Source organism: Panthera onca, chromosome A2 (genome assembly GCF_046562875.1).
Source record: "Panthera onca isolate mPanOnc1 chromosome A2, mPanOnc1 haplotype 2, whole genome shotgun sequence".
NCBI classification, from domain to species: domain Eukaryota; kingdom Metazoa; phylum Chordata; class Mammalia; order Carnivora; family Felidae; genus Panthera; species Panthera onca.
This window is the reverse complement of record NC_138340.1, coordinates 14,164,762-14,185,530: the sequence shown is the minus strand read 5'-3', so window position 1 is coordinate 14,185,530 and position 20,769 is coordinate 14,164,762. Positions and strand designations below refer to the sequence as shown.

General features: G+C 56.2%; 2 protein-coding genes across 3 annotated transcripts in view; one reads left to right on the top strand and one right to left on the bottom strand.

The window, feature by feature from the left end:
- Nucleotides 1–2: 2 nt before the first annotated feature.
- Nucleotides 3–1,811, top strand: GDF1 (growth differentiation factor 1). The gene is made up of 2 exons (XM_060630712.3): nt 3–327; nt 983–1,811. The coding sequence occupies exons 1-2, from the start codon at nt 3–5 to the stop codon at nt 1,765–1,767; spliced, it is 1,110 nt and encodes a 369-aa protein (XP_060486695.1). The 3' UTR covers nt 1,768–1,811.
- A 343-nt stretch (nt 1,812–2,154) lies between these two features.
- UPF1 (UPF1 RNA helicase and ATPase) overlaps nt 2,155–20,769 on the bottom strand; it is a 37,195-nt gene continuing 18,580 nt past the window's right edge. Inside the window, exons 4-24 of one of the 2 annotated variants that reach the window (XM_060630708.3) lie at nt 20,296–20,463; nt 19,763–19,943; nt 17,898–18,059; nt 17,130–17,247; nt 16,876–16,974; nt 16,297–16,405; nt 15,968–16,127; nt 15,733–15,851; nt 15,108–15,272; nt 14,892–15,006; nt 14,261–14,404; nt 13,377–13,590; nt 10,560–10,677; nt 9,738–9,894; nt 8,936–9,078; nt 7,620–7,794; nt 7,007–7,088; nt 5,454–5,615; nt 5,101–5,318; nt 4,606–4,728; nt 2,155–4,019 (exon numbers count right to left, since the gene is read on the bottom strand). In XM_060630708.3, coding sequence (XP_060486691.1) covers nt 4,609–4,728; nt 5,101–5,318; nt 5,454–5,615; nt 7,007–7,088; nt 7,620–7,794; nt 8,936–9,078; nt 9,738–9,894; nt 10,560–10,677; nt 13,377–13,590; nt 14,261–14,404; nt 14,892–15,006; nt 15,108–15,272; nt 15,733–15,851; nt 15,968–16,127; nt 16,297–16,405; nt 16,876–16,974; nt 17,130–17,247; nt 17,898–18,059; nt 19,763–19,943; nt 20,296–20,463 — 2,929 coding nt within the window. In that variant the 3' untranslated portion in view covers nt 2,155–4,019; nt 4,606–4,608. The remainder of the gene's footprint in view (nt 4,020–4,605; nt 4,729–5,100; nt 5,319–5,453; nt 5,616–7,006; nt 7,089–7,619; nt 7,795–8,935; nt 9,079–9,737; nt 9,895–10,559; nt 10,678–13,376; nt 13,591–14,260; nt 14,405–14,891; nt 15,007–15,107; nt 15,273–15,732; nt 15,852–15,967; nt 16,128–16,296; nt 16,406–16,875; nt 16,975–17,129; nt 17,248–17,897; nt 18,060–19,762; nt 19,944–20,295; nt 20,464–20,769) is intronic. The other variant, XM_060630709.3, reaches the window with a different exon arrangement.

Genomic DNA, 20,769 nt, shown 5'->3' with positions numbered 1-20,769 from the left:
AGATGCCATCGCCGTGCCGCCGTCCTGGCCGCCGCGTCCTTTTCCTCCTCCTGGCCCTGCTGCTGCCCTCGCCGCCCCCAGCCCGCGCCCCAGCGCCGCCGGGCCCCGCCGCCACCCTGCTCCAGGCTCTCGGGCTGCCTGACGCGCACCGGGGCGCACCCACGCCCCGGCCCGTACCCCCCGTCATGTGGCGCCTCTTCCGCCACCGGGACCCCCAGGAGGCCAGGGTGGGCCCGCGGCGGACGCCCCAGGGAACCACCCTGAGACCGTGCCACATGGAGGAACTGGGGGTCGCCGGAAACATCGTGCGCCACATCTCGGACCGCGGTAAGTGGGGCCTGCGTTGGGGGCGTGTGTCCGGGAGGCCGAGACTCCTCTGTGCGCCCTGCCACGAGCCTCCAGCGCCGCGTGGGGGAGGCCAGAGCACCTCCGAGTGTCCCCACTCGTCCCGTCCAGCCCACGAGCAATCTGGGCCTCCTCACTCGATCTGCTCTTCCCCCGTGGACACCTGCGGGCACCGGTTGGAGTTGTCCCAAGGCAGGCGCCCTTGCACCCGGCAAGGCCCCCAGCTTGCAGCCGAAGCCCTGCCCCCATCTCCCCCACCCCAGCCCCCACCCCCGCTGCTTCACACCATTTGATGCCTTTCCCGGAGATACCACCTCTCCAGCATCGCTTCCCCACGAGCCCCCAGGCATCCGTTCGTCTCTTCCCCTGCCTGGGGTTGGCGGGCAGGCTGCCCTGCGCTGGGCAGGACTTCTTCCTTGCAAACGATGCCCTGCCCCCACTCTATCGCCCCCTCCCCGCGCCACTTCACACCATTTGACGCCTTTAGAAGGCAGTTTGGCGCCCCTCTTCCCCAGGCGCTCACCTTTCCCCCACCCGCAGAGACACCGCCCCCCCCCCCCCCCACAGACCCCCTAAGGGCAGGCCGGGCAGGGCGCTGGGGTGCAGCGCGAGCCGAGCTCTCTCCCTGCCATCCCAGGTGCGCCCACCCGGCCCCCGGAGCCCGCCTGGGCTTCGGGGCAGTGCCCTGAGTGGACCGTCGTCTTCGATTTGTCAGCCGTGGAACCTGCCGAGCGTCCGAGCAGGGCCCGCCTGGAGATGCGCTTTGCGACGGCGGCCGCGGAGGAGCCGGCCGGCTGGGAGCTGAGCGTGACTCAGGCGGCCGAAGGCGCGGTCGCTGGGCCCGTGCTGCTCCGCCAGGTGGTGCCCACCCTGACGGTCCCGGTGCGCGCCGAGCTGCTGGGCGCCGCCTGGGCCCACAATGCCTCGGCGCCTCGCAGCCTCCGCCTGGCGCTGGCGCTGCGCCCCCGGGTCCCCGCCGCCTGCGCGCACCTGGCCGAGGCCTCGCTGCTGCTGGTGACGCTTGACCCGCGCCTGTGCCACCCACTGGCCCGGCCGCGGCGCGAAGCCGAGCCCTCAGTGGGCGGCAGCCCTGGAGGCGCGTGTCGCACGAGGCGGCTCTACGTGAGCTTCCGCGAGGTGGGCTGGCACCGATGGGTCATTGCGCCGCGCGGCTTCCTGGCCAACTACTGCCAGGGCCAGTGCTCGCTGCCCGCGGCGCTGTCCGGACCCGGGGGGACGCCCCCGCTCAACCACGCCGTGCTGCGCGCGCTCATGCACGCGGCCGCCCCCGGTGCCGCCGGTCTGCCCTGCTGCGTGCCTGCGCGTCTGTCGCCCATCTCTGTGCTCTTCTTTGACAACAGCGACAATGTGGTACTGCGGCACTACGAGGACATGGTGGTGGATGAGTGTGGCTGTCGCTGACGGAGCCAGGCAGGGGCCCAACAATAAACACTGCGTGGTCCGCTTCCCTGTCTCCGGTCTGGTCACCTGAGGGCGGGAAAGGAAGCAGCCACATCCATCACCACCCACTGCCAGGGCTTGGGAGTGTCCCACAGTGATGCTACCTGCCCAGCCCTCCTAGAGCTGGGTTCCCAGAACCTCATCTCTAGGCGGCCTGACATCTAACGTGCCTAAGAGCCTGGGAACTGCCCACTGCACCGAGGTCACCCCCTAGTCCCTGCTATGCACATCGGGCCATTCTCCGCTTTGCCATCCAGGTGACCCCAAGGCTCCCAACCAGCCAGGTCCCCAGACCAAGTGCTCTGCCATCTCCCTGCAGTTGATCTGTCCCGGTGTGAACACAAGAGCTGTTAATTAAGATTTTATTGGTGACAATAGAGCTTAAAACAAATTGACCAGAAATCAAAAGTTACATTGCCTTGGTACATATGCTCCTTGATTTGGAAAACTCAGAATTAACTGCTGCTATGAAGGTGAAGAACAAAGCAAACAGCACAAAGCAGAGGCAAGGCATTCCAAGGGAACAGAACAGGGCAGGTGGGTGGGTGGATGGGCGGGCACAGGTGTTGCCCACGGGGTGTGTCGCACAAGGGGTCATAGCGGAAACCTATCCAAACTCTATGCCTCTATGTGGCCTATCAAAAGAAGGGGGAAACCGAAAGCCCTACAGCAATGGTAATAAATAAGAGGCCTTGCCAGAAGGAAGGTGGCCTGTGTGTCCCCGTCTCCCACGTACGAGCTGGAATCTGGAGGCTTTGAGATCAGGGCCAGTGTTCGCCTCACTGGGACGGGGAAGCTGGGGGGGGGGGGGGCGGGGGGCGGGGGGCAGGGTCACCAGGGCCTGGATAGGCAGGGAATGGTCCCCAAATAGGTGGTTGCCAGGGAGACAGTACTACCCCACCGTGGTGCGCAAGGAGCTGGGGGTGGCTCTCCCAGCTACAGTAACTTCCTGTGTTGTGGCCCAAGCCCCCTTGGCACAGAACCAACCTATTTCTGATACATGCTCCTTCCCCCCCGCCCCCCAAAAGCAGAAATCACTCCACCCTATCACACCTGTGCCCACAGGCAGAGGGGCTCCCAACTTGGAGGGTGGGGTGGAGAACAAGGTGAGTGGGGCACTCAGCGTGTCTAACCAGCCACGGGGACCGTGGGTGCCTCCCTGGGGATGGGTCCTCTTGGCTGCTGCTGTCTTCCATCAAATCCTCAGGAAGGACCCTAGGGAAGAAGCCACTGGCCAGAGAATAGCCACCTCCTCACCCTCTGGCCTCACAGCCAGTCCTGCCCAAGGCCCCTCCCAGGGTGGGGCGCGAGTCCACCGCGTGTAGGAAGCACTTTGCTTCTCAGAGTCCAGCGGAGACCGGGGCTGCCTGGCCCGGGACGAGACGGTGCTCTCTCACCGCCCTGACGTGCAGGGAGAAGCCGCCGGAAGCTAAAACTGAAAACAAAAATCCTCCTCGCGATCCCGTCACAGGTGTTGATCCTAATCTTGAGATGTGTTGGCTTGTTTAAACTTCGTTCCTGGAAGCTTCTCACATCTTCCAGGTCCACCACTAAGATTTGAGAGACAAACTCAGGAAAGTATGTTTTTCAGTACTCCTTTGAAAGAATCTTTAAAAAACAAACAGAAAAACCCAAAACACCGTGTTTTCTTTAAATGAAACCCTCTTAGAACACAGGCAGCGTGACCAGGGCAGTTTCAGAGCTGGTGTGGACAGAACCCACACCTCCTCGGGGCTCTCCCGGCATGGCCGCCCCGGCAAGGAGCCTGCTCGGCACAGAAATGCGAAGTTTTTCCTGCTAAAACGTAGTCCCCTTTCAATAAAAGAGAAACAGAAAGAAAAGAACAGAGGAAAGGGCTACTCTGAGATGAGGGTCTTCCTCCCTCCGCCCTGGTCGCAGACCCAGGTGTGGACGCGGCGAGCGCTGGGCCTCCTTGGCGAGCGGGGCTGGCAGGGCTCGCTGGCGGGCGGTCCTCCGTGGCCGCCCGCCTCCCGCTCTCCCTTCTCCTTCTCCTCGCCGCCGCGGGCCAGCAGTGGGCGCTCGCTCTGTCTCGGGCTCCTCTCTCCCTCGGGTGCTCCTCTCCCTCTCCTGTTGCTCACAGTGGTGCTTCAGTTTTAGCAGTGGAAAACAGGTATCCATTTATTTTTATTTTTTATTACCCAGAATAAGATGCTGATGGACTAAGCCACATAGCTTAGCTCTTCCGCCGCCACCTGTGGGGAGGGAGGGAGGCAAGGGGCCGTCAGAGAAGGCAGAGCCCCACGCAGCTGGGCAGCTAGAAGGTGCGGGGCTCTTCCCCCCACTTTCCTTTGCACCCGTGAAGCGGAACCTCAGAAGCTGGTGCCCAGACTAGTGACTCCCCACCCAGAGAGAAGGAAGCCGAGAGTTTAAGGGGCCTCCTCTGTCAGCGGCACCAGCACCCCACCTCCCCAGCACACGCACGGATAGGGGACCGGGCCCATGCTCGCCCAGCTCTGGTCACGCCACAGTCAGGGGAACCATATGACAGGGCTTTCAAGGAACCCGGAAGGCCCTCCTGCAGAGGTGCCCCTCCGCCAGGACTCCCACATCCAGCCCTTCCTCGCTGAGTTCTAGGACTCTCTCAGGAGGGACTATGATGCAGAGACGTGTGTATGAAGCTCCCATCCTCCCACTGCCATGAGCAGATGTACAGGGAGAGAAAATGACAGTTCAAAGGACAAGCTGGCCTCTGGGGGTCTTGAGAGCCCTCCCCCGCATTTCCCAAATCTCCCATCAGATCCAGTTACTGGTGACGACCTCCTGCAGGGATCAGCTTGCCTTCTAGTACTGGGACAGCCCTGTCACTCCGCCGTGCTGGTACGCCCGCTCCCCTTGGTACGTGGAGTCTTGCGACAGCGCCACATCAATCTGTGACTTAAACTCATCGCCAAGGTAACTGTCCTGAAAAACAAAGTTGGGGAAATAAGCACCCGAGCAGAGGATGTGCTAAAATCCTTGCAGCCGCAAGAACCTGCTCCATGTCTGGCCCCTCACCAGCCCCAGAGAAGGATCTGGGCAGCTCGCTTCTGAAGCCTAAGCGGCACAGGACCCACACTGGTTACCTTTTGACAGAACACAGGTAACCCAAACCACCGCTTAAGACAAGATCGGAGAGGTAATGTTCCAGACCCCACAGTACCCCCTGCCAAGGGTAGGATACGTAGGAGGCCATCCTTCTGAGAGGCGTGCTCAGGCCGCTAGAGGGGAGCGTGTGAGGTCTGCATATGGGGAGGGCTCCTTCCGACTGTCCTGACTTCTCTGCTGCTGGCTCACCTGGGACAGCTCGGGCTGGGAGAGGCCGGGCTGGCTCATCTGGGAGGGCTGGCTCATGGAGATGTAGCCCTGTGTCAGGGCGCCCTGGGAGAAGGGCTGTGATGCCACATCCTGGCTGGCCTGGCTGTTGGGGAGATTCGTCTGGCTGGGTCCAGGGAGCCCAAAGCGGTTCTTCTGGCGCCCCCCACGACCAGTCTTGCCTTTTGGGGTACCCCGGCCTGAAAGACAGCAGTCCAGGGTTCCTTGAAGGAGGTCTGCACCTGACAGACCGGCCCAACCGCTCAAAGCCCAGATGTGAACAAACTCCGACACCAATGCGCTTTGTCCTCGGTGCTGCTGCCTGGCGCGCTCACCTGCGGCTGGCCCGTTGGCTTGTCCAAAATACCCTGGTGGTGGCATGGGTGGCATGACCAGGTTGAAAGGGATGGGAATGTTCATGGCAGCCACGTGGCTGGGTCCCGCACTGATCATGCCGATCTGGTCGTGGGTCTGGAAGTACATGTTTGAGGGCCGGCCTGCAAGACACAAGGTAGACAGCAGGTGTCACTGGCCATATCCAAACGAGCCTATTGCCTGGCCCCCAAATGGCAGTCGGAATGGTCGGAATGTCCATCTTGTCCTGTCACTGCTCTGACTGCCACAGCGTTTCTTCGTGAGGTCCTGTAACGAGGCCACCTGATACAGAATCTCACAACTCAACCCCCACTCTCGATAGCCTCCCTGGGGCTGGCTCCTGGGAACAAGCTTTTCTCTCACGGGATTTGGAGAATCAATGGCCTACAAGCATCCAAACTACACTTCATTTCCAACTGGGGGGAAAAAAAAAGAGTCCTTTGTAGGGCAAACTTTTTATTCGTATTACACGCACCCCCGTCTCCACCACTCCACGGAAAACCCCTGAGCTGACAGACTAGTGGATCCTATGAAGGCAAAGGCCCCCCGGTACCCCCAAGGCTAGGGATGTCCCAATCTGCACAGAGCTGCCCTAGGGGCTGGGGAGCCAAAGTGAGCTGCTGAGGCACGAGAATGTGACCTTCTGGTCTGCCCCCAAGGGTCGAGAGCCTCAGCTGGGCCCACAGTGCGCTCAAGGACGAAGGATGGGCCCAGAGTACCCTCAACTACACGACAACTCACTGGATGTGCCAATGAGATTTGTCACCTGAACCCAGCAATCGGAGTTAACAGGCAAGCGAGGAAAGGGGGTTCGCCCACTTCACACAAGACCAGCTGCTAGGGCATACCTGGCCCCAGGATGGCCAGTGAGTACATGAGGGGACAAGGCTCAATGTAAAATGCGGGCATGTGGCCCCAAGCACCTGGGCGAGGCTGTCACCTTCTGTAGAGACTGGTGCAGGGAAGCGTCCCAGGAAGCAGGGACCCGGGGAATGAATGGGAACGATCTAGACACTGGCTCCAGCAAGAGGAGGTACTCCATGCAGCAAGAGTTAAGGCTCAGCCTTAGGACACAGAGACCCCACACAAGAGAGCAGTCTGAGAAAACAAGCAGAAACTTGGGGAAGGCAGTGAAACCAGAACCAAGACCGTGGGGGGCCTGGAGGTGCTGCAGGAGTGCCCCTCCCGCTGAGGAGGTGAGCAAACGGCGGGGTGGGTGGGGAGCGCTGCGGCCTGCGGCATGGGAGCAAACGGGCAGCGCTACAGTATTTGCCTGGAGACCTCTACAAGGCAGAGCTATGGTATTTAAAAAACATTTTGTATTTAGAAACGGACAAAGACCAATTCTTTGATTTCAGGCAAGGGAAAGCAAGAAGGAACTCTCTTCATCAGGCAGGTTTCTGTGGACTGAGGTTTGGGAGATCACCCCAGGAGTGACCGAGCCAAAAGGTGCAGGCGTGGGAATGATCAACATCCACAGGGCAGTGTGGTCCCCCCCACAGAGCAGACTCACCCTGGCTGCTCCGATCATAGACTGATCCTGGGATAATGGCCTCCCGAGCATCATACATGGCTGTTGTCATGAAGCGGGCTCCCTGCAAAGGGTTTAGATAGGTGAGGAATTTATCACCTTGACACAAGGAAGCACTTTCTGAAGATGTGATGGCTTGGCCACCTTCCAGGCCATGACTAGGCCAACGCTGAGGCTTGCTGGGCCTTGCCCACCCCTCCTCCACAGATCTGGCCTTTGGTGCTGAATGTTTGTCTCCAGGCTTCACATCAAGCAGCATCACCGCTTCTAAGTCCCCCAGAGCACCCCGGCTTCACAAGGTTTCCTAACTGCCTGTGTTCAACTCCTAGGCGCCACCCACGACTTTGCATCCCTAAAGGCTATGTCCAAACAGGCCTAAGAATGCTTGTGAGACCTGGGCCGGGAGAGCTCTGGGGCAAAGGCCAGCGTGATCACTCCAGTACACACACACGTGTGTTCACCCTCGGCTCACACCTACTACAGGTCATACCTGCCATTGCCCATTACCATGTGCCAGGACACCGGCCTGGGGAGAAGGGGGTTCTTGGCACAGTCTTCCTCCACCCCTTTCTGGCCACCCGCAGCCAGTGCTCACCGGGTTGATGGTGTTGACCAGCTTCCTGGGCTTGCTGAACTGCATGAGGCTCTCCCGAAGGTTGTTCAGGGGCCCCTCCACCAGCACCTTCTGCTCCTTGTAGTAGTTCAGCAGGTGGTTCCAGAGCGGCTGCTTGGACAAGGCCTTTGGGTTGCCCACGATAATGACCCCATACCTGCAAGGTGTGGGCCCAAGAACGCGGTGTTCAGGGTTCTGCACGGTGAGCAGAACACCACGAAGAACAGTGAGGAGAGACTGAACAAACTCAAAATCCACATCCAAGGTGAGAGGAGCCAAGCCCAGGCCGCTCTCCTCTCATCCCACCGACTAAATCCCTCCCCAGACGCCTGGCCTGCCTGTGACAGTGCCCAACGTGAGGCCTGGGGATGGACAGGTAGGTTGCTGGTCATGGTGACCTGGCAATGGAGCCCACCCTGCAAGCTGCCAACAGTGCACTGGATAGATCTGCAGGCAGTTTCTAAAGGAATCCAGATGTCAAAACACAACAATGAGCAGATGAGCTCACAGACGAGTCTCTCCGCAGCCATAAGTCGGCCTCCTGGGAAGTTATCGGCAGTCCCAGCAGACTCTGTGGCCTCAGGAACCCTGACAAGCTGGGGCATGGAACTCAACACCCAAGCCAGGGCCTGGCTTCTGGCAGATGCTCACCCTCACCTAGCCGTGGCAAGACCCCCAAGTTGAACTTGGACCCCCACTGTTGGCCACCAAACGAGAGCACCTTAGAAGGGGGGAGGGGGGTAACAGACAAAAACCAAGATACCCTGCCTGACAGGGGAAGGAACCAACGTATGAGGGCAGCTGTGGTCTGGTTTTACTCAAGGGTGACACAGGAGGCCACCTAATTCTCTGGGTGCCCTCTGCTATCATCACTGTTTCAAAAAAGGTTACACTCCAGGACCAAAAGATTAGATTTCATGGATTAAAAGTCTCTACAGGGACACAACCCATGCTACTGCGTTTTGATCTTAGGTCAAAAGGGCCGAGATGACACGTCCCACAAAACTGAGGCCACAGAAACCCAACAGGACAATAAACAAAAGTGTCTTGCAGGGAGGCATTCTTTCTAGATTGCTGCTTGTGAGTGCTCTGACCTCAGGCTGCTGAAGCCCCACCCCGCCCTGTAAGGGTGTGATGTGAGGACTAATCACAGGAAGAGGACGACCAGGCAAGGATCAGCTCTCGGGTGGACCCTCCCAGCTCCAGATTCCAAGGGAAAAGTCCATCTGAAGAACTCCCATGGCAGGAACGAGGCACCCGACCACTGGCAAGGTCCAAGGGGACTTAGTCCTCCATACCTTGCTCTGGTCAGAGCCACATTAAGCCGCCTGGGGTCGTTTAAAAACCCAATGCCTTGGTGCTCGTTGGCTCGCACACAGGAAAGGATGATGAAGTCCTTCTCTCGTCCCTGGAACGCGTCCACACTGGCAATCTCCACCTCCTACAAGGGACACATGGTCATAGTCAGTTGGCTGCCTTCAAGGACCCTCAGACTGTGAGAACTGTGTTGAGACGCACCGTCCCATCCCACCAGTAAGCCTGGGACCCAAAGCCTGCAGAGCCCCCTGCTCAGTGCACCTCTGGGGAGCGAGGAGGGGGATCCCTTTGGCTAGGCCTGCTCCCACTGGGCCTTCCCAGTCCCCAGCCCCACTCTCCTAGCCTTCCTGTGCTTTGGTTGTCTTTTTAACCTTGGCAATTTGTTTCCCAATAATGAAAGCATACATGCCTATCACAAAAAACGTCAGACTGTACCCAAGTTAACAGAAGAGAGACCGCTTGTCTTACTTTGCATTTTAGTTCACTTCCACACAGAGAAATAATTATCTTGTCCTGTATTCTGGAGGTTTTATCTAGGAGCTGACACAACAGTGAACAGCGTTTTCACGACTATGTAATATCCACTGTAAGGCTAATGCTAACAACTACACTACAGTGTTCAACCTGGGATTATTTTAAGTTTTGCTCTGAAAACTATCCTGAGAATAACCTGAGGGAACCTGGCGCCTTCACAAAACTATGCCAGTTCACACTCCCGGGCCAGGAGATCAGGTCAAGGTCAGCTCCTATGTGGGGACCCAACAGACCCGATCAGGTGTGCACCTGGTAGAGCTTGGTGTGCAAGGAGCCGCTGAACTGCATGTACTGCACCAGGTAGGAGCGCTGGCCCTCATAGGGTGTGATGATGCCGATCTGGTCAGGCTTGGCACCCGCCTTTAGCAGCTTCGTGGTGATCTTCTCCACATTTGCAGCTTCCGTCCTACGAAAATTAGCCTTTCAGTTCCTGGGCTGTACCGGTGGGCTCCTGAGGCTGTGGGAGGTATGGGGACAAGTCCCACCTCCAGGGTGGCCCTGTGAAGGCCCTGTCCGGCGCACATCATTTACCAAGGGAGTCACAAGGGGAGAGAAAAGGCTCACACGTGGGCTTAGAAATATTTGCTCAACAGGGGTGCGTGGGTGGCTCGGTCAAGCACCCGACTCTTGATTTCCGCCCAGGTCACGATCTCAGTTTGTGGGATCGAGCCCCTTGTAGGGCTCTGCGTGAAAAGTGCAGAGCCTGCTTGGGATTCTTTCTCTCCTCTCTCTCTGCCCCTCCCCTGTTTGTGCACACTCTCTTTCAAAATAAACAGATGTTAAAAAATGAAATTACACTTGATCTTAGCCAAAAGGCCGAGAGAGGATAAAAAATAAAATTATACAATTCTTTAAAAGAAAGAAAGGAAGATCTGCTCAATAGAAAAAATACATACTGAGAGTGCAAGATGGAAATAAGATGTTGGTGTAGGTGTCCAAACAGAATGAGGACAAGGAGGGCAAGGGCAAGTTTTAGCACTGGGTTAAGAAATGAACACATTAGCAAGTAGTGAGTGGCCACGTGCCAAGCTACCAACGAAGCTTGTAAACGCCACAGTTGAGTCTGCTTACCTGTTAAGGTAGGAGGTGCCTGAGCTGGCAATCTCCTCTTGGCCCTGGGTCACGTAGAAGAACATTGGCTTATCAGGTTGGGGCCACTGGAAGTCAAACCCCTTCTTCACTCGATCCGCTGTCATCAGGGAGGGAAGAGGCAACACTTCACATTAGAGAAAAAAGCCACAGCCTATCTGGACTGAGCACAAATGGAGCAACGCAGAGACCGTGACAGCACAGTCAGAGGTACATGATGGAAGAGGAAGCAGCAGCCCCGGGCAGGAGCTCCTGGTCCGTGGGACCCTGGGGAGGCCATCAGAGTGGGTCGGGTCCACTGCCCCCAAACACCCAGGATGCAGTGAAGCCATGCATACCAACACCCAGCTGCCTGATGCACAAAGCCAGCTTACCCACTGAACAGATCTCACTGGTTGGTGCTTTCTGTGGCCTGTTTAAGAAACCTCTGCCTACTTCAGGGCCACAAAAATATTATTTTCATCTGGAAGCTTCACTGCAGTGCCTTAAAGGATTCATAAGCCCCTGCAATGGGCCTCTGTGGATGACACGGTCGAGTCCACCTCATCCCGTCACAGATCAAGGTCTATGATGGGTGAGTCTGCCCCCAGACTCTGTCTTGGGCACTATGTCCACAGTATCCTGGCAACTGCAGTTTTGCAGTAACTTGTGACATCTGATAGTGTTAAGCCAGCGCCTTCACTGTGGTCTTCACGTTCACCTTGGCCATTCTGGGTCCTAAACATTTCCTTTTAATCTTAAAAACTGGCTTGTCCGTTCATATACCCCACCCATCCCTTTGGGAACTTTGGAGCTGCATCTAATCAACAGATCAGCATGAGAAAAATGTTACTTTTGCATCCAAACAGCCTAAGATCAATGACCCCCTTTGTGTCAAGCTGAGAAAGAGATCACATCCAGGAGCCAACTGGCTAGCTTGGTGGCTCATTAGCCCAGGGGCTGCTGGCAAGCATTTAACCACGGAGGGTGGTGGGGGCAGGGGCCGCTCTATAGTGCCTGCCCGTCTTAGTGCAAATGCTCCTGCCACAGCTGATGTCAGGCCACTCCAAGAATGGGTCTGGGCTGGTGCCAGCACTGCCCTGGACAGGGATCACCTCAGGGCCCAACGGGGCTCCTGGAAGATGGTCAGGTTGTGTTTGGGGTTCAGAAGCTAATCATACAAGAGTGTTCACTCAGTGGAAACTCGCTAAGCTAGGCACTTAGGATTTGGGCACTTCTTTACACTTCAATGAAGTTAAAAACATGAGCTTTACTGGGTGCTGACTACGTGCTGGGCACAGAGGACACAGCAGGGAACCACCACTCCCACTCCCTCTACCCCACAAAGCCAATGCCACGGAAGGAGGCAGAGCAGGGCCGGCAAGGGCCTGAATGAGAGCTAAGTGATGGCTCTCCCAGCTACTGTCAAATTGCAAACAAGCTCCATTTGGCCTGGCCTTTCCTAGCCCCACCACCCAATGGACCAGTGACGTTCTAAGTCTCACGGTGACGGTAGTAATAACAGCACCATCAACTCCCAGGGCTGTACTGTGCAGTGGCTGCACGGCCCTGGTCAGGCGTGCGCTTTCAGCCTCCACCTCACCCACACAGCAGGCCAGACAAGGCCGACAGGGCAGGCTGCGGCATTAACCAGACATTAAGAACGCCAGTCTCAGGGCCCGTTTACATTCTGAAAAGGTGAGGAATGCAAACAGCTCCCAATTCCATGGGTTGTACCTACTGACATTTACTGTATTTTGAAACCTAGAAATATAAAATACAAATTCCTTTAAACACATTAGCAAAAATATTTTTAACGAAAAGTAGTATGTCCTGCTAATATTATCTCTGAGGTTTTGCTACTCAGTTCACAATTCAGCTGACTCTGCTTCCGTACTCAGTCTCCCGTGAGCCCTTGCAGTAGGGCGATCAGGCCTCACAGATGCATGCAGCTGGGAAAGGGAAGAGTGTCTCAGAACTTTCTCCACAACTGTGGAGTTCTGCAAGATTCCACACCAAAGCTGGACAGGAGGTTACCCTGCAGAATGGTGACAAGAGAGCCTTTCTCCTCCGCCGTGCCCTCAGGATGGCCTTTGACTTTGTAACACCCCTGCTGGCTGTCAAATGGGAAGTACTTGCTCACCAAGTCAAGCAGAGCTCCTAAAGATTTACAGTCTTCACAGACATTTGTCACCACCACAGATCTCATCAGAAAAGCTTCTCAGCATTGAGAAGACTTGGTCAGCTCAGGACAGGGACAGGAGATTTCCAAAACTCTGATTTTCATTTGAACCCTCAGGTTTTATCACTGGTGGTAAATACTGTCAACTGTTTTCCTTGAAGCCACAGGCTGGCTGGCAGCACTGTCCCCACTCATGCTGAGGCACTGGCCAGCCCTCCAGGGTTGCTCCTGCACCCTCAGCACCAGTGTCAGCACGGTAAAAGGGCACGTGACGCCTCAGTGTTACTATGAGAGTAGTTCGGACTTCAGTGCCGTGAGCTCCTGGGGCCTGGGCTTTGAGAACCTCAACAGGGCAAGGAGTTAGAGGGGCCGTCAGCTCTGCCATCTCCTCTTCTGCCTGCTGTGTGATAAGCCCCCGGGTGTGAACTCTCAGACAGTGACTGCATTCTGCAAGGACATGAGCTCCCCTCGCCCACACCCCAAGGACATCCCATACTCCAGAGTGGACGACATCCTGTCCCTCTGACCACTGTGCCTCTCTGAGGTGCCCCCTACACACAAGCGATCAGCACATAAGGCCGGGTAGGCAGTGACAACAGGTTCCGTCACCCCAGGCCCCACTGTGGGCTGAGCACTACCTGCGGTGACGCCGTTCTGAAGAGAGCCCTCGTAGAAGATGTTGGACGGGAAGGCACTGAGCGCTGGGTGCATCCGATACTGGACCTGGAGGCGGATGGGACGGATGCCCAGCACTACCAGGCGCTCGAAGAGCGACTGGGACAGTCCAGCCTTGGCGGCCTTCTTGCACATCACCACAGGGCCCAGCTGGCAGTGGTCGCCCACGAGGATGAGCTGTGGCGAGAAGCCCACACAGGTGAGGAGCTCAAGTACGAAACCGCCTAGACACCCACTCACAGGGTACTAAGGGGCCCCGAGGGGCCCTGAGACACAACCACCCAGCCGCGCGAATTCAAGCAGTACCATCTGACCAGGCGCCAGAAAACCTGCCGCCACATACAGGTATCCAGGCTTTCCCAAAAAGGTTCGTGTTATGCCACCTCTCTTTCACAAAAGACCACGTTAGTATGGTAATGGCTTTTTCCGTAAAAGCACAAATCCTCTGCCAATTTATTTTGGTTGTCAAAAACAGGAACTAACACAGGCCTTTTGTAAAAGCAGAATGGTGTAATGCGAATTTTTGGAAAGCGGGGATGTTCTTCACTTTATCCCATTTTGGCTTATGAGAGGCTTCAAGGGAATTCTTTACTCTTGGACGGTGGGGGAGACCTGTATATGAGACACACAGACATGCACTTGGACCCAAAGAGCTCTCTGTGTCACCCATCTTTCCAAGAACCCCTCAGCGGACCCTCCATGCATCCCTCTGCTCTGCCAGGACATCATATGGCATTACAGAGCATTACCAAAAATAAACCTCCAGCACTGAAATTTACATGAAACCGAACAAGAGAATACCCACTGGTTTTCAAACAGGACTACATGGAACAGTGACATGGCCCACCTGCTTGGCGCCAAGAACCACAGGGACCATGCACTCTGGTTCGGTGGCCTGGGTGCTCTCGTCAATTAAGATGGAGCGGAACTGCATCTTGGCGAGCCTTGGGTCCCCTGCACCCACACACGTGCAGCAGATGACATCTGCATTCTGGAAATGAGAGCAGGCGAGGCCTCAGGGCATGGTAAATGTTGCCAGGCCCCAAAGGGCAGAAGGGACAGGACACGGACCACCCCCCAACCCTGACACCTATGGCAACAGGCTGTCCCACCCAAACAATCTCTAGGTCTAGGCTGCAGGGACACTAACTTTTGAGATCCTAAGTTGGTGAACTTCATCAGAATAACCCCTCAGCACAGAAATGGTTCTGTGCCTCAAGACAGCCTCTGAGAGGCAATGCAGAGCCAGGAAAACCTTAGTTTGTTAAAAAAGAGCAGGAGAATGTTGCAGACCCACCTCCTGGCCAAGGTGCACAACCACAGTGAAGGTAAATACGGGAGGTATGGAAGTTCTCTCTCAAAAGCAAAAAAAAAACCCACAAAAAACCTGACCTGGAGATGCCATCCTACGCTTGGCAAACTCAAACAGTTCCCACAGCCAAACCGAACACGACACCACCCCACAGGTAAGAGCTCACCATGAGCAGCTCCCGCTCGGCGGTGCGCTTCAGGGCCCGGTACCGCTTCTCGTCGGCAGAGGACAGCTCCCCAGTCTCGTCCTTCAGCTGCTGCAGCTTCTGTAGCTCCGGCATGCTGGAGGCACAGCAACACGTGAGCGGGCACAGGAGGCAGGCGCTGCCAGGGCCCGCACGCGGGAGAAGCACCACGCTCGAGGCAGGCGGCTCAACACCCACCTATCCATGTTCCTGATCTGGTTGTGCAGGGCCAGGAATGACACCGGGGAATCAATGGCCTCACGGCTCTTCGCGCAGAGCCGCACGACTTTCAGCCCAGTCTGGTGGATCTTCTCAGTCAGCTGATCCACAGCTATGTTACTCGGAGCACAGACGAGCACAGGCCTTCAACACAACGTGAACAGACGTCTCAGGACTCGCCCAGGGGAAATTCAGGAAACGCCAACTGCCAGCACTGGCCTTCTGAATCACAGGTAGTGGAACCCGCTCGCAATCTAAGACTAACGCCAGGAGTGAACAAAGCTGAAGGAGCTACAAAACCCGACCAGTCTGCAGAGCGTCCTGTACCCACCTGGTTTCTACACTTCTCTCGCGCAGCAGTGCTACTGGGTCCCGCATCCTCACCCTCCCGTCTGCACCGTAAAGACTTTCAAAGCCCCTCGAAGCACACAGGCACAAAACTCAGGATACGTCAACCCATCCACCGCCTTTACCAGAGCAGCAGGCTTTCTTGTTAAAAGCAACCATAAAGGCCAGACCTCATACAAATAATACAAAAAATAGCCCCCGGGCAGCCTAGCAGACAGGCCTCCCTCTTTCCACCTCGGGCCGTGCTGAGCCCTACCCGTTGCCCTGCCGAGCCAGGTGGTAGACGATGGTGGCAGAGGTCACGGTCTTCCCCGTGCCCGGTGGCCCCTGAATCAGGCTCAGTGGTCTCTGCAGCACAGTCTTCACAGCGTAAACCTTCAGACACAAGCAGCTTTTAGGCTGCAGCCGCCCCCGCCGAGTGGAGGGCCACCCACCCGGCAGGCTCTGCCGGTCAGGCCAGGCCCCTTCCACCCCCCTGAAAAAGTGAGAACCTGGGAGTGGTTGAGGTCTGGGAGCCCCTGTGCCGTGAAGCGTTTCGGCAGCTGGCACTTGATGATCACATCCTCCACCTCGTGGCCGAGCAGTTTGTGGTAGATGTAGCCTGACACGGAGGTCTCATCCACAGCAAACGTTTTCAAAGCACTCTGCATCCTGGAAGGAAAGCTCAGGGTCAGCAACACGCACGACCCAGACGGGTGAAGTCTTGCCCTCTGGGATGCAGAGAATCATCCAGGTGCTGAAGGCAGTGCCTGGGCCAACAGCAAGTGACTGACTGCACAGCAGGTGGCAGGTGCGCCCGCAGGGGGCGAGGTGGACATACCTATCAAATGAGGTTGACTTCCACACGAAATCCACCTGGAAGTTGTGAGTCACCTCCACAGGGGCGCCCACACTGCTCCGAAGCTCAATGGCGATCTCATCGCCATAATCTGTGCCACTGAGTTAAGTTTCATCTTTGTCAAAAGCCGGGTTTACCTTTCTGAGGAGACTTTTCATTAGGCTACTGAGGAGAGAGCCCCCTCCTCTGCGCCAAACAGAGAAGGCCAGCCTGCCCCAGGCGCTCGCGGACAGACGCCGCTGTGTGTGGCTCACTACAGCCAGCTCCCGCACCCTCCCTGGGCGCACTGGGGCAGTGCAGGCAGGGAGCGGCCCCACCCCGGCCGGGCTTCTGAAGGAACTTCCACAGAGCCCCGGGGGGCAGAGCTGGGAGCACCCTGGCCTCAGGCAAAGCCGCTCTTTGACCGGTCTGAAGCAGACCGCACGCCCTCAGTACAGCTGAAGAAAGGGCTCGGCGGCAAACTCCCCTCAAAGGGGCACCTCCAGCCATGGCCGCCCAAGACGCCCTTTCTTCCATCTGCGGCGCTCAGGACAAGCTCGCCTTTCTTTACTCGAAGGATACTATCAGGGACCTTGATGACGTGGCCGATCCCTTTCCACAGGGGTGCCAGATCCCCTTTGTATCTCAGGCATATCTCATCTCCCTGCATGAGCCGCATGTCTTCCAGAAAAAAGACAACAAGAAAGTTAGCGTTTTCAACATGTGCCGAGGCTGCCACCATGAAGAGTTTAAACAAATTAAGGGACACTTTACAAGGGAGAAACTAGGAATTTTATGCTACTTATGGTCACAAATATTTTAAAACTTAAAATCACCTCTTAACCAAATTATGACTAAATCCTCATTACCAGAGTCAGTCTTGGGCAAAGTGAAGTAGGCGATTCTCTTCTTGTTAAGGCCCAGGTCCCACCTGACCGTGATGTTATCTTGAGTCTGAGCACATGAAAGATAAGACCCCTGTTAGCCTGAGACACAGACACAGGCCTGGACTCCTCGTGTCTGGGTTTCCACAGGTGTGTGCCCTATGGCAACCTTACGAGCCATGACGTCGGGGTACAGCGAGCGGCACCCAACAGCCTGAAACACCGACAAGGGCATATCCAGAAGAGAAGCCATTAGGACCCCCAGAACCCACTCAAGTTGACCAGGAGACCCCCACACGGTGTCTGCTCTTGGAGGCGGCTTCTCTGTGAACTGCAGAGGGAGAAGGAGGCTGACAGCTGATCCTCGGAGCTCCCACTTCCTATGTGTTCTTCGTGGAACTGGTACGAGGAGCGCCCTCAGCGTGCCATGGCTCCTCGGGTCCGACTCTTGTAGCTGTGGGCAAAGGCTGCGAACCCAACTGTGAGGGATTTTTGTTGGATTTTAAATCAGAAAACACTCAGGCCGGTGTTTAGCTCAGAGTGACCGGGCGTCTGCCCGAGGGTCACACCCTCGCCTGCCCTCAATCCACCGTTCTGTCTCTCAGGGCACTGTGCCTCAGCCCGCATCAGCGTCCGCAGTTTGCAGAGGAAACTGCCCTCCCCAGACCTTAGGAGAGACGCTGTGTTACAATGACCGAAACCCTCCTGCACACACATCACCTGGGACTCTTTCAGTTTCTTATCGTAGTCGGCCTCCAGCTTGACCAGAGGGCCGAATATGTTCTGGTACTGGTAGGCGTCCTCGTACCGCAAGAGGACGTGCTGCGGCTCCTCATCCACACCGGGCTTCTCCAGATCCTCCAAGGTGGCAGAAGGATTTTCCTACAACACAAGCGCCACACCGTGTTCTTGCCCATTTTCACCGACATACGACAGGAACTACACACGAGCTCACTAGTCACCGGAAGAACAGAGCATATCCATCACCTCTCAGAATGAGTCGACGTTGGCCTGACACAGAGAAGGGCACCAGCAGTCAGTGGTGTCCACCCCACAAGGAGAGCCCTCGTATGAGGAAGTGTATGTGGCACAGGGAGGCAGACGCTGGCCCGGGTCTTTGCTCAAACTTCAGCCATTGCTCCTAACCCTCCTCTGCCCAGGGCTACACCAGCAGGGCGAATATTGGCAATGACACCCCAAGTACACAGCCTGACGCACCTATACCATCAAATGGCCGCATCCTCCAACCAATGCCTAGCCCCTGAACTAGGAGAGAAAATACTTCTTTTGGGGTACAAGAAAGACCACTAGTTCCCTGGGTGTGTAAACAAAAGGGGAGCACCGCCCCCCCCCATTCTTTCTGACCCTGTGCTGCACCGACGGGGGTGACACACTCTTCCCTGGCCGGGACAGAACAGTATCTGGGCTGTGGGGATATAAACAGGAAACGTTTATAAATCTGGCAATCTGAAAATCGAAGCAGAAAGGTACCCTGCTAGATGACACTGCAGAAATATTCTGACTTGCACTCAAAAATTAATTCACATTTAAGATTTCGGATTAGGGGCACCTGGGCGGCTCAGTCAGTTAAGTGTTCGACTTCAGCTCACGTCATGATCTCATGGTTCATGAGTTTGAGCCCCGCATCGGGCTCTGTGCTGTCAGTGCAGAGCCTGCTTCGGACCATCTGTCTCCCCCTCTCTCTGCCCCTCCCTCCCCTCATAAAAACAAATAAAAAAACATTGAAAAAAGAAAAAGATTTTGGATTATATATGGGCTCCTGGGTGGCTCAGTCAGTGGAGTGTCCGACTTCGCCTCAGGTCACGATCTTCCAGTTTGTGAGTTCGAGCCCCACATCGGGCTCTGTGCTGGCAGCTCAGAGCCTGGAGCCTGCTTCAGATTCTGTGTCTCCCTTTCTCTCTGCCCCTCTGCCACTCACGCTCTCTCTCAAAACTAAATAAACGTTAAAAAAAATTTTCAGATTATACAGGTACCTAATTAAAATTTCTAGCCCAGTTACTGAAATTTTATCATAAAAGCTGCCAGAAGCAGAGAAGGGCTTCCCTTGGGAAGGAGATCTGTTGGGCGGGGCAGGCACCCCACCACGCAATATGGAACCCCTCCCCTTCACTCCACCAGCTGCCATAGGCCCTGCCTCTCTGACCTGTGTGACCTGGACCCTTTCCCCCTGAACATTCACCCCTGGCCTGGTGTCACCCTGGCTGACACATCACAGGCCCCACGGGGTTGTACAGCATCCTCACAGTCCTGATTCCCCAGGCCCAGGGTCCTCCCAGCAGGTCCATCCACAGACAGTTCTGGTCCTCCTCCCTCCCACTACCCACCCTCACCCTCTCCCACCCTCTTTCCCTCTGCAACAAGAGAGAAATTCCAACAACCGGAGCTGTCCTTCCCCACAGGCCTGGCAGGAGGTGGCCATGGGCTTCTACCAAGGGGCCACTCAAGTACACAGGGCAGTCTCTCCTGAGCTCCTTCCAGAATCTCCTGTTTTGAACACACTCCCAGCAGCTCCCCCTGGACCAGAAATGTGCTGAGGCAGATTTGCATTCTCAGCAGGCCCTTACCTTCCAGAGCTCCTCCAGCTTGTTGATCTGCTGAGCAGTGATCTGCCGGGCCCGCAGCTGCTCCTGCTCAGAAGGGATCTTGACCAGCCAAGAGAGGAAGCAGCGGTCCTGGATCAGGGGCTGCCACTGGGAGCTGTCCCAGTTGATGTCCTTGAGGCTGCTCTGACTGGCGCAGGGCTGCCTACAGAAACACCGTGGGCAGGGAGAGCCCAGGTGAGGATGACCTCTGCCCCCAAGGCTTACTTTTCACCCCAAAATGATGTTCCCTACGTTTTATTATGTGATCACATTACCTTTAAATTGTTAATAATACATTGCCTCTCCCCATGCACTTGAACTCTGAACTTTTAGAACACCGCTTTTACACAAGTGTTTTCATGACTTAACCAGAACCCGCCCCAGAAGAGTTCCTCAACACACTCAGTTCTGACTAGCCCCTCCCCCGCAAATGTGCTCACACCTCTCCCTTGGGCAGAATAGGGCCGGCTGGCACCGAATGCCCCGCCCCCTCCAAATCAGGGCCCCGCCCTCACCTGCACAGGAGCACCACTACGGAGTCCGCTTTGGCAGGGATGAAGCCGAGGAGGAAGACATTGCGGCAGCCACAGTTGTAACACTCCAGAACTGTCTCCCCCAGGGGCCCATCCTTGTGCAGAGTCACCTCTTTGCATTTTGCCCTCACGAGGTGATTTACAATGTGGCTGAAACCAGGAAATGATAAATAGTTAACACCCAAAGTTTGGCTTTTCACCACTTCCAATTTTCAAGCCCCCCCGTTAAAAGTTCCGGTACCGTTCACAGTCCATTAGCAGGGGCGGTCACACCTCATCCATCTGGCATCCCAGGGGACCAGCCCGCCCCTGAACTGGCTCCCCACTGAGCGTAAAAATCAATCCGACTTGAACAGCCTTTAAGGAAAACTTTCCTAACACGTTTCACATAGTTCCTGCTTCTTTTTTTTAGTTCCTGCTTTCTGAAATCCTACGTATGGGGCCTGACTGAACATA